Source organism: Tenrec ecaudatus, chromosome 2 (genome assembly GCF_050624435.1).
Source record: "Tenrec ecaudatus isolate mTenEca1 chromosome 2, mTenEca1.hap1, whole genome shotgun sequence".
Classification (NCBI taxonomy): domain Eukaryota; kingdom Metazoa; phylum Chordata; class Mammalia; order Afrosoricida; family Tenrecidae; genus Tenrec; species Tenrec ecaudatus.
Window position 1 is genome coordinate 1586181 of NC_134531.1, and position 12458 is coordinate 1598638.

General features: G+C 56.0%; 1 protein-coding gene across 1 annotated transcript in view; it reads right to left on the minus strand.

Moving 5' to 3' along the window:
- Positions 1-12458, minus strand: part of SEMA5A (semaphorin 5A) — a 143014-nt gene that overhangs the window by 73985 nt on the left and 56571 nt on the right. Inside the window, exons 3-4 of the mRNA XM_075540818.1 lie at positions 10912-11011; positions 6191-6236 (exon numbers count right to left, since the gene is read on the minus strand). Of these exons, the coding sequence (XP_075396933.1) occupies positions 6191-6236; positions 10912-11011 (146 nt within the window). The remainder of the gene's footprint in view (positions 1-6190; positions 6237-10911; positions 11012-12458) is intronic.

A 12458-nucleotide genomic window follows, 5' to 3' on the forward strand; every position in this document is an offset into this window, starting at 1 on the left:
ACCCCCATAAAGACGTACAGTCTCAGAACCCCACAGGGGCAGGGGCGCAGTGCGTCAGCACTGACTCAGGGCAGTGAAAGAAGAGGGCCGGTCTCAGGAGAAAATCCTCGCCCCAGACAGGTGACCCACAGGGGCACGCCCCCCAGCCCCCTAGGCAGAGAGACTGGGGAATGGGAGGAGACCTAGGAGCCATCAAGGTGATCAGCAGGGGACAGGGGTGGGGATTGGGGTAGGGGCATAGGCGTGCCTGGGTTAGGATCATCTGGACAGGAGAGGCAGCACCTCGACTGGAAACCACTGAATCAATGCCTCACCGTCACTGGTGCCCATTGGCAACGATGCCCACTGGGCACAGGGACCAACGCCCATCCTCACTGACGGGTCCATTGGCAACAATGCCCACTGGGCACAGGGACCAACGCCCATCCTCACTGGTGGCTGAGGTGATGTCAAGTCAATGCCAACTCACGGCGACACATGCCAAAAACACCAGGGGCAGTGGCCTCTGTGGTCAGAGCCCAGCATCCACATGGAGTGGGGAGTGATGTGTGTGTTCAGACTAGGGTCCACATGGGAGGGGGCGGTGGCCACACAACCACTCAGAGGCTCGGCTTCCTTTGCTGGGCAGATGCCCCTCCAGCCTCAAGGGACACTGAGGGGTCCACAGGCAGTGCCTTTAAGGGACAGAGCCCTGTGGGCTCTCTGCCCTGGGATGCCCTCTGTGGCTACATCTGTATAGGATCCCACAGCCTGTTCCACCCATGACCACATGTCTCCAACCAGGGTCACTTACCCCATGACAACGTCCACTCCAACCAGGGGTCACTCACCTCCATGACCACCTCCCTCTGACCAGGGGTCGCTCACTCCATGACCACCTCTAACCAGGGTCACTTACTCCAGGACAACGTCCACTCTGACCAGGGATCACTGGCCCCATGACCACCTCCTGCTGACCAGGGGTCACTCCCTCCATGACCACCTCTAACCAGGGTCACTCAGCTAGGCCCTGACCTCAGAGCCACAACTCCCACCCTCCCCTCAGAGTGACCAAACTAGTCCCATCTTCCAAGAGAACAGAAACCCCCTGCTGGGCCTCTCACCATGAGGAGTGGCCGCTCAGCTCCCAGCCCACATGTGGCAGAATGCCCTCCACCCCCGGCCCCCACCCCGGTGGCACCACCCTCACAGCTGTCCCATTGGGTGCTCTGTGGCAGCACAGGGTGTCGCTGTGCATTGCAATTCCTCCAGGGGCTCTAATGACGTGTCCTCCTCCATTTGATTTAAATCATAATTCAGGTGTCAGAAATTTTATGATTCGGTTCATTGTGTAAATGTATAATTTATATGCATTAGAAATTCCCTTGTTTAGAAAGCAATGATATCCATTCCCTAATGTGGCACCACTCTAGTACACAAAGACCAAAAGAGTTGGTGTCTTTGAATTGAGAGCCCTGGAGGAGGGAGACGGAAGAACTGGTGCCTTTGAATTGGGTGCTCGAGAAGAGTGCTGCAAGTGCCGTGGCGGCTACAAGGACCATCTACCTTGCAAGCAGGCCAGTCAGAATGTTCCCTAGAGGCAAGCGGGCGAGCCTTCATCCTGCGTAATCACGGACACGTTGTCAGGAGAGACCAGGCCCTGGAGAGGACACCGTGCTCAGTGAAGTGGAAGGTCCATGACAGAGAGGAAGGCCCTCAAGGAGATGGATGGACACCGCGGCTCAGCCACGGGAGCAATGGAGAGGCTGGCGCAGGACCGGGCAGTGGTCCTTCTGTTGTGTGCAGGTCACTGTGGGTTAGAATGGACCCTGTGGCCCTAATGACAGACAGGTAACAAAGTGGCAGGTCCTGCTGGAAGCTGTGGTGTGGCTGACAAACAGACATGCCAAGAGTGGATCCCTCTGCGAGCACTGTCACAGTCAGGGTCCGGGATACCAGACCCGAGATCATCAGTCAGGATCACAGACACTGGCCCCGAGGTCAGCACAGTCAGGGACACTGGCCCCAAGGTCATCGCAGTCAGGGTAAGAGACACTGGCCCCAAGGTCATCACAGTCAGGGTCAGGGACACCAGCCCCAAGGTCATCACAGTCAGGGTCCCAGACACTGGCCCCAGGGGCATTCCCAGGCAGTGGCTCTTATCAGAGCGGGCGGTGGGGGTTGGGGAGTGGTGAGAAACACTGGATTAATCAAAGAGCTAAGACAGGAATCTAAACACACCAACGATAGGAGCCACAAATGCCCAGATCAGGGCCTGACAAATGATCGCTGACACCCCGGCAGGCCACTGATCCCCACATGAGACCCCAAAACTGGGTCTCTCACAGCTTTCTTCGCAGTCCTGGACCCCAAGTCCTTCACCCTCAGGCTGGCAGGACTCATCTTTCTACGAGAAAACCATTCTCTTCTGCAACAAACCAGATATCCGGTCCACTCTACACCCGGATCAGTGTGCTTCTACCCCCTCCCCCACCCATCCATCCATCCATCCGCCCATCCTTTCACTGCCCACCATCCATCTTTCCCTCCATCCATCCATCCTGCTATCCTCTGCTGGTCGTGGACGCCAACAGGCCCTGGTTGTCAGGTGGGCACTGGGCTGTTGTCAGCCTCATCTAGTATAAAATGATGAGAGCTTCAAGACAAAGGGAAAGAACGGCCAAGGTTCTGAGTTCTTTCTAAAACACATAATAAGCTCTGAAAATAATCGTTTAGGATACCAAGAATGTTTTAGCAATTCAGCACATAGCGGACAAAGCCATGGAGGTGACTGACTTTGTAACAGCGTCTCCTCTGTGTCCCCCTCACCATGTGCCCATGGCTGGGCCGTGACTCTGGTGTGGCAGCTGGGTAGTGATCCCCCTGGTGTGATGGGCCACCAGCTATGAAGGTGTAAATCCTGCCACCGCCCTGATGCGGGGGTGGTGGTGGTGGTGGTGGTGGTGTGTGTGTGTGTGTGTAGGGTGAGGGGGGAGAAACCAGCACGAGGGTAGAATGAATCTCCAGGTTCAAAGTCAAGAGTGCTCACCAAGTGAGTCCCAGACCACAAAAGCACGGCGTTCACGCAGCCATGGAGTCCCACATCCGAGAAAGAGCGCTGAGAAGGTTCTGGACAGCAGAAGGGGAACCCCATGCCCACAGCCACATCATGAAGGCCGTTTGAGCAACAGGGGGCACTTGCAGACGGTGCCCAGCGTGAGATGATGGCGGCACACGTCCTTACAGGCTCTGAAGCCTCCGACACACATCCTGCTCGTCCGTGTGGGAAAGGGCTCACGAGGAAGCATGTGCTATTGACGGTCTCACGACTCCGCTCTAACCACCTGCCATACCTCCAACCAGCACGATGCTGACAATCCCTGGTACAGAAAGACAGCACACCTCTCCCAACAGGAGCGTCTCAGGAGTAAGACCTCAGACAGGCTCTGTCGACGAAGGCAGGGTCCTCAGAACCCCACAAGAATTGGGGACTTTTGCCAGATCCTGGATGCTCCCTCCCCCCAACTACCATGATCCGAATTCTACCTTGCAGGACTGGATAGGGCAGAGGTTGTACACTGGTGCATATGGGAGCTGGAGGCACAGGGAATCCAGGGTGGACGATACCTTCAGGACCAAGGGTGTGAGGGGTGATGCTGGGAGAGTGGAGGGTGAGTGGGTTGAAAAGGGGGAACTGATTACAAGGATCCACATGTGACCTCCTCCCTGGGAGATGGACGGCAGAGAAGGGGGTGAATGGAGACTCCGGATAGGGCAAGATATGACAAAATAACAATCTGTGGTTTATCAAGGGCTCATGAGGGAAGGGGGAGCGGGGAGGGAGGGGGGAAAAAAAGAGGACCTGATGCAGAGGGCTTAAGTGGAGAGCAAATGCCTTGAGAGTGATGAGGGCAAAGAATGTACGGATGTGCTTTATACAATTGATGTATGTATATGTGTGGATTGTGATAAGAGTTGTATGAGCCCCTAATAAAATGTAAAAAAAGAAAAAAAAAGAAATGATGAGAGCAAAGAATGTACAGATGTGCTTTATACAATTGATGTATGTATATGAATGGATTGTGATAAGAGTTGTATGAGCCCCTAATAAAATGTTTAAAAAAAAAAGAATTGGGGACTTGTTCACCAGGGCAGCTTACAGGAAGTGGGGGGAGGGGGCCCTTCAGTATAGATGTCAGCCTCAGAGGACAAAGCACAGTACAGGATGGGGTCTCCTCCAGAGGACCTGGGCATGAGGGGAAAGAACATTCTTGACCTCAGAGTACAGATGCACAGGCCTTCATTAACACACACACACACACACACACACACACGTCTCATGGTCCGGGCAGCAGCATAGAGACAGTTCTGGGGGGATGGCGGGGCAGCAGAGCATGTGGACAGTGGTCACTGTGAGTCCAGCCCCTCGCCTGTGCCTTCCCAGGGGTCATGTTTTTTTATCCTCGTTTCCCGTGGCGGCCTGAGGAGCCCCCCACGGTGGTGGTGGTGGTGCGGTGGGTGACACACGGAGCTACTCATTGCAAGGTCAGTGGTCCCAATCCACCAGCCGCCCCTGGGGAGAAAGAAGAGGCTGTCTTCGCCCCACAAAGAGTTAAAGTCTCAAAGCTCATGGGCACAGTTCCCCTCTGCCTGACAGTGTCACTACGACCCGGTGGCAGTAGCAACATGAGGCCCGTTGGTTCCGTCAGTAGTTGAATGTCCCTGACTAGCAGGAAGGTTGGTGGTTCCAATCCCAGATGATCCCCTGGAGAGGAATGAGTAGTCTGCTCCCCGGAGACCCTTGGGGTGGGGTGGGGGGGGGTGCTCTGTCCTGCAGATGGGGTGGGAGGCCTTACTGATGTTTATTTATCACCACTGTCATCGCTGACACCCGGCCGGAGAACCCGGGGCATCTGTGGAAATTGAGCTCTCTGCTGTTCGCAGAGATCATGTGGGGAATGCTTCACACACGGGGAAGCGTGTCTGTGGGAGGCAATGGGGGCTGGAGCCCACGGTGGGCTCTCCCTGTGTGGGGGGGAGGTGGGGAACCTTGCTCTGCACTGAGGGAGGCTTGGCTCATGAGGACAACGTGGAGGGCCAGGGGGCATCAGAGACACATGGGTCTCAAGCTCTGGCTGGGCAATTTCCATCACACCCACAGATGCCCGCATCTGGGGACCAATGAGCTGCCCTGACCACATCTCTTCTTAAAGCCTGGGCCATGGGACTAATGCAGCATCGAGTTCCCCCAAAGGGTGGGGGCCACCTGGGGAACAGCCCGGCCTGCAGAATGGGCTGCGCCCCCTGAGCATCCACCTCAGAAAGGCTGCTGCCACAGAGGCTGGAAGAACACGTATTTCCATTAAGTTAATAATAAAAAAAATGGAGAGGGGAAGTCTGAGCATGCCCCTCAGAAAGTTCCAGAATCTTGTTGCAGGACCAGGAAAGTCATCACCTCTCCTCCCCTGGAGACCCTGGCTTCAGGCCCTTCTGGGGTGCTGCAGGACTACAGGGGGTCCTGGGACTCCAACCCACCCCCAACCCACTCTGCACTCAAGGCAGAGAAGGGCAGGCCCTGCGCCCACTGCAGGAGGACATGGGGCCACGTCTGCTCAATAGTCACTCGATCTGGCGAAGAAGAACACAGCCAGGGTGTTCTTCAGAAACATGGAGGGGAGACTGGAAAAACCACTCCCGAGAGAAGGACGATGGCAGGGTCGGCCGAGGGGAGGGCCAGAACAAGGCGGGGAAGCCCCCCACCCCGGTGATGCAGGAGTGGGCAGCACCATGCCCAGGTATGGGCACTGCGGCCACAGCCAGGACGGATTGGATGGCAATTAGACAAGGGTGGCCACGGGGCCCAGGCCCCATGTGTGCGGATCTATGTCATTAGAACAGATGGAGAGAAAACGACGGGAATGTGACGGCCACAGGCATGAGACTGGTCTCCCATCACCCCAACTCGGGGCAAGGGGCACCCCAAACAGTGGGAAACGGGTCGTGAATTGACACCACTGACTGGGAGTCACACATCAAGATGGACCCCTGGAGCACAAGGGGACTAGACAAGGTCAAGGTGGGAGCCAGCCCAGGCCCAGCTCGCACGCAGCAGCGAGCTCTCCATCACCCTCTGCACCGTCATGTCTCTGTTCCCTCCCGAGGAGCTGACCGGAGGGAATCCACAGAAGCCGGGAGAGCCAAGCGCACCTACCTGGATCAGAGAGAGGTCCTCCAGCCGCAGCCTGAACAGGTAGTTCCTATAGAACACAGAGAGAGGCAAGGTTACTGAGTGGGTCCAGAGAAGAATGGGCTGCAAACATCGAGAGAGCAAGAAGACCCGCAGAGTGAACTTGGACGCAAACGCAGGTGCTTATCAATCTGTGTGGAGCCTGGCTTTCCTGGAAGTTCAGAGAACAAGGCTGCCGGCAGGGTCAGCACAGGGCGGAGACCATGCAGGAACCTGAGGCTCCAGCCGTGTGTGGAGGTGTGTGTGTGTGTGTGTGTGTGTGTGTGTGTACACACAGGCTCACGTTCAGGCATGGAGGTGTGGCCACGGTGGGCCGACGTCATTAGGTAAGATGGCTGGGCATTCAGTTCTGCAGCTGCAGTTTAATGCCGCCCTCACTGAGACAGAATGAAACCATTCTCGAAGCGTCTTCATTGTGCTCAGCACCGTGTATTGCTTCAGGGAACATGGAAAGTTAGAATTCAACAAAAGCCTGAGAAGCTGGCCCTCAGCCTGGTTGGGGGGTGCTGCCTTCACGTGAAAAGCAAGATAGGAAACAGCACATTCTGTGTGTCAGTCGGGTAGACCAGAGAAACAAATTCTTGGGAGACCCATATGTGTATAAGAGCTCTATATAAAGAATAATTGGATACTAAGAAAACACCCCAGCCCAGTCCAGATCAAGTCCGGAAGTCCAGTATTAGCCCATATGTCCAATACCAGTTCATAAATTCCTCTTTAGACTCATGCAGCCATGCAATAATGCTGAATGCAGGAAGATCAAAGGCCAGTGGGTGGAAAGTCTTGTGGATCCAGTGGTGGTGGAAGCATCTCAGCGCTGGCACGGGTCTCCATACAGCTCCTTCCGCTCCAGGGCTCTGGCTCCATCAGTGCAGCTCCATGTGGCTTTTCAACAGGAATGTCTCCCAGGGAGAGTGTCTCTCCCACCTCTAGGGAGGAAAACTGGAGTTCCCAGAATCCTCAGGAGAAGGCCATGCCCACACAGAGGCCTCGCCTCACTGGCCATGGCCCGATTGACAGGCTAGCTCCACCCCCTCACAAATTGACAGATTATGTAACTGGCACATTCTGTCTATAGGCGTATTGAACACACAGGTCCCTCTATGCTCTGCAGAGACAGGTCCTGGGGGCAGCTGGCTGCACAAACTCCAGCCAACCCCTGAAAGAGTTTGCAGTCGGGCCTCAGATTCCAACCTGCCCCACCCCTTGAAATGAGATCCCCAGATGTAAAATCGGAGTTGAAGCCCACCTGCCCCTCCAAGGGAGAAAGGCAGGGTCTCTGCTTCAGGAGAGGCTGCCGCTGCTGCTGCTGCTGCTGAGTACTGCCGGGCAGTCCCGACACCAAGGGACATCCGTCCAACACCACAAAGCATGGCCCGGCCTCCCGCTCCGACAGCTGCTCCTGTGCAGCCCCTGAGTCCATCCATCTCAGTGTGGGCCCTCCTCTACTTCACAGCCCCTCCACTTTACCCAGCACGATGCCCTGCTCCGGGGGCTGGTCTCTCTGGACAACAGGGCCATGAGATGAAGGCTCGCCATCCTCGCTTCTAAAGAGCAGGCCAGCTGTGCTTCCTCCAAGACCCATCTCTCTGTTCCTCTGGAAGTTCGTGGGATAATCCGTGTTCTTCATCAACATCCCAAAGCAAATGCCCCGTGATTTCCCTTCTGTCTGCCTTACTCCCTGTGAGGCGATGGGGATGCCGCGACGTGGGCAGCCGCCCCAGAGTGCTCACGGAGGCCCTGGCTCTGTGATGCCTACAAAGGTCCCAGGCAGCAGGTCTGCCCTGGAAGCCCAATGGCCTCTTCCACGGTCGCTATTAGTCTGAATTGACTCCAGGCAGCAGGGTTGTTTGGGGGTGTGAATTTCTCATTGATGTAGACTTAATTGAAAAAGTACTGATCTATGACAGTAGGATCCCTGGTAGCATAGTGGTTACACACTGGGCTGCGATCTGCATGGTCAGCAGTTCAAAACCGCCAGTAGCTCCATGGGAGAAAGACTGAGTGTCCTACTCCCGTAAATCAGGACAGTCTCAGAAACCCACAGGGGTCGCTAAGAGTCAGCAATGACTTGGTCGCAGCGAGTTTGCTCTCTTTTTACTCCATAGATGGCAAGGAGCCTTGGTGGCCTAGTGGGTTACTTGTGGGTTACTTGCAAGAGAACAGTGAGGCTTTCACTCCCATAGAGTGACAATCTTGGAAATCCCGGGGCAGCTCTGCTTCTCCAGAGGAGGCTCCATCAGGGGCAGTTGCTGGTTTCAGAAAGGGTCGAATATGCTCCAATCGTGGCCACCTTCTGCACAACAAAGGAAACATCGCCATCCTCACAACTTTCATCTCCTGAGGGTCTTCCTGCTTGTTTACTGGACCTCCTGGTGGTGTCCTGGTTACAAATCGGGCTGCTAACTGTAAGGTCCACAGTTCGAAACCACCTGCCACTCCCAGGGGGAAAATGGAGGCTGTCTACTCTCGTGAAGACTCACAGTCTGGGAAACCGCAGAGGCCATTCTGCCCCATCTTGTGCGGTGGCCATGAGTCTGCACCCGGGTTGGATGGATGCAGAGCCTGTTGATCTTTGCAGGGACAGGCAGCCTCATCTGTCCTCCCTGGGGCAGTGGGTAGGTGTGAACCACTGACTGCTCCATGGGGACACCGCCCACTGGGGGCGGGACTTCACTTCCCCAGACCTGGGAGAGTGGTTTTCAAGAAGTGGATCACCAGGCCTTTCTTTCAGGGGGCTTCAGAGGGTATTCTAACCTCCCACCCTCAGGTGACCTGGGATCCCCGTCACAGGTCAACCCAAACTCACAGATGGAGAGTCAGACAGACAATGGGTCGCATCCCCCTTTGCCAGCGACCTTACGGTCCACATGCTGTTCCCATTGATGATGCCATTCTCCTACAGTTCCCTTCCAAGCTTCCAAGGACACAAATCTCTCACAGCGTCACGCTCAGGAAACAAGGGAGCAATCCCATGGCCAACAGCTGACCCCGACCCACAGGACCCACGGTCAGCGGTCCCAGCCATGCCCCTCAGCTTCTGGCTGGGAAAATGGGTCTGCACATGGCTGTGACTGCCTGGGGCCCAACAGGGAGAGACCCCAAGATCAGCCACCCATGAAGACCCCACGCTGGAGGCTGTTCTGTAGGCAACACGGGCAGGGCAGCAGCAAGGCGTGTCTATGGGAGCAGACGGCCAGGCCTTGCTCCTGTGGGCCCCAGCTTCTACTCCTAGTGACGAGGCCGCCACCTTGACTACAGATACCCGCCCACTGTCATCAAACCAGCTCAGATCCTCAATGACCCTACAGGACAGAGCAGAACTGCACCCCCCACCACCACCCCCAAATAAATCAAACCCACTGCCATCAAGAGTCCATTCTTGGTAAGGTGGCCAGCAGACACTACCAGCATGGCTCACTGTTGTGGGCTCCACCGCGACTCACAGGGACCCCATGAGTCAGGGCAGACTGTGCCCGAGACAGCCAACATCACTGCCACAGGGAGTCCATTCCCACTCAAATGACCCATGGGATAGAGGGGCCCAGCCCGAGGCCCTAACACTTCAGCTTCACAGAAGCACACAGCCTCCTCTTCCTCTCCAGAGCAGGTGGGGGCTGCAGCCCACAAGCCAGCCCTCCAGCTCGCTAACCAACATACCGCCCAGGCCCTGCTTTTCAAAACCCACGAGACGGCCCACTCACTCGCTGCGATCCTCCTGCATTGGGCATCATTGCATATCTTCATGGGTCTGAAGAGGACTTTATAGATTGGTGTCGAACATACGGGCTAATATCAGACTTATGGACTTGATCTGGATTAGGCAGGGATGTTTTCTCAATATTCAAATACTCTTAAATATAAACCACTTTCTTATACATATATGAGTGTCTACCCGGACTCACACAGGAGTCTCTCTCTCCCTCATGGATGGGAGTGGACCCTCTTTTCCCTCTCATCTATGGGAGTGGACCCTCCTCTCTCTCTCATCCAAGGGAGAGGACCCTCCTCTCTCTCTCTCTCTCATCCATGGGAGTGGAACCGCAACTCTCTCTCTCTCATCCATGGGAGTGGACCCTCCTCTCTCTCTGTCATCCATGGGAGTGGACCCTCCTCTCTCTCTCTCATCCATGGGAGTAGAACCCCCTCTCTCTCTCATGCATGGGAGTGGACGCTCCTCTCTCTCTCACCCATGGGAGTGGACCCTCCTCTCTCTCATTCATGGAAGTGGACCCTCCTCTCTCTCTCTCATCCATGGGAGTGGACCCTCCTCTCTCTCATCCATGGGCATGGCCATCTCGCTGCTAGAGTCAATGCTGACTCACAGCAACCCCTGTGCATTTCAGAGCCTGTAACTGTTTATGGGAATAGAAAGCCCATTGTTTCCATGAGGAGCTGCTTGTGGTTTTGAACTGCTGTGGGACAGAAGGCACAGGAGGGATTGACTTCCAGCCCTGGAGGTGGCTGGTGACCTCCAGAAGCATGGGGACAGTGGCCACTGTGACTGTCGGAGGTGGCTGGCTCGCCGACCACTGTCTGGGTCCCTTAGTAGGAGCCCCCAGCTCCTGTGGAACAGTGGCCCGAGCATCCCCCCCCCACAAAACCCTCATCCGCATACTTTCCCCCGCCACGGAGAAACTGGGGTTTGGCAGGTTAGGTGGAACCGGGGAACCCAGGGTGCTCACCTCGCTCCCACGATCAGCTCTTTCTGTCCGGGGTCGAAGGTCAGGCGGGAGAAGTCCACGGCATCCTCCCTACGGAACTCCTGCAACCAGGGTGCCGTTTCTAAAGAGGGGGCAGAAAATGCACAGCCTGTGAGAAGGTGTGGGGCCTGGGCCGCTCTGGCCTGTGGGGGTCCCACCTGGCTCTTCCTCCACTGTGAGCCCGTGCTCGTGTCAGCAAAGGCCCCCACCCAGGGGTGAGCCGATGCACAGCCCCCGCCGTCTCCAGGCCAGGAGGCATGCTGCTTTGGGCTCTGGTGAGACAGAAAGCCAGAGCCCTGGTGGGGCAGGGGGTTAAGCATTGAACTGCTCATTGAAGGATCGGCGGTTCAAAACCACTGGCCGCTCCTCGGGAGAAAGAGGAGGCAGCTGGTGTCTGTAATGCTGGGGTCTACCCCGTCCTGGAAGGACAGTCGCTACAAGCGCAAGAGGAATTGTGGTTTGTTTGGCTTTGTTCTAGATCAACTGGGCTACAACGTACTGGAAGAGAGGCCAATGAGGGTGAAGATGAGCATGCACAGAGGAGGCTCCGGAGACACGGCCCTTGTGTGCCGAGACCGGCACTCAGAGAGGGTGGCGGGTGCTCTCAGGTCTGGCCTGGCACTGGCACTGGGTTAACGGTGGGCTGATAACCCAAAGGCTGGCTGTTCAAACCACCTCTCCGCTCTGCAGAACAGAGGCGTCTGCTATATCAGAGTCCTCAGACGCCCTGGGGGAGGCTCTATACTTCCCTCCACCCCCACAGGGCAGAGGGGTCCACTCAGCTTTGGAGCAGGAAACATCCCCACTTCCCACCCAGGACCCTCGTGGGCTGCTGGGAAATGGGCCCTAGCCCAGTGACCCCAGTGGAACTACCCCTCGTGGTTCCAAGCGTGCTCTCTGCCTCACAAAGCCATGGGCCTGAGGGATCAGGGGTACGTGTGTGTGCATCCCTGGTGTGTGTGTACACATGGGCATGTGTCTAGGTAGATATATGTCTGTGTGTGTGTGTGTGTGTGTGTGTGTGTGTGTGCCCCTGGGTTTCTGGTCATGTGTGTGTGTCTCTCTCTCTCTCTCTCTCTCTCTTTCTCTGTGTATATGTGTGCTAGGCCGGGCTGACTAGAGAAACAAATTCAGAGACACTCATGTATGTGTGAGAGAGAGCTTTGAATCAAGAAGTCATCATTTATCGAGCAAACATCCCAGCTGAGTCCAGGTCAAGTCCATAAGTCTAAGACTAGTCCGTACGTCCCTCTCAGACTCAAGCAACTGTGTTCAATGATGCAGAATGCGCGGATGATCACCAGCCGGTGGGTGCAGAGTGGTGTGGACGCATCTCCAGGGATCTATCCAGTCTCCAGAGGATCCCTGAATGGCCCGCCCGCCAGCAGGAAGGTGAAGCAGAGAGAGAGAGCCCCTCTCCAGAGAGCCAGTTATCTCTGTGGCACCTCCAAATGAAATCATCAAGCTGTGGCCTGATTGAAGGATAGGCTCTACCCACATCTTCTTATGGGTGCCATGCTGGCACCAAA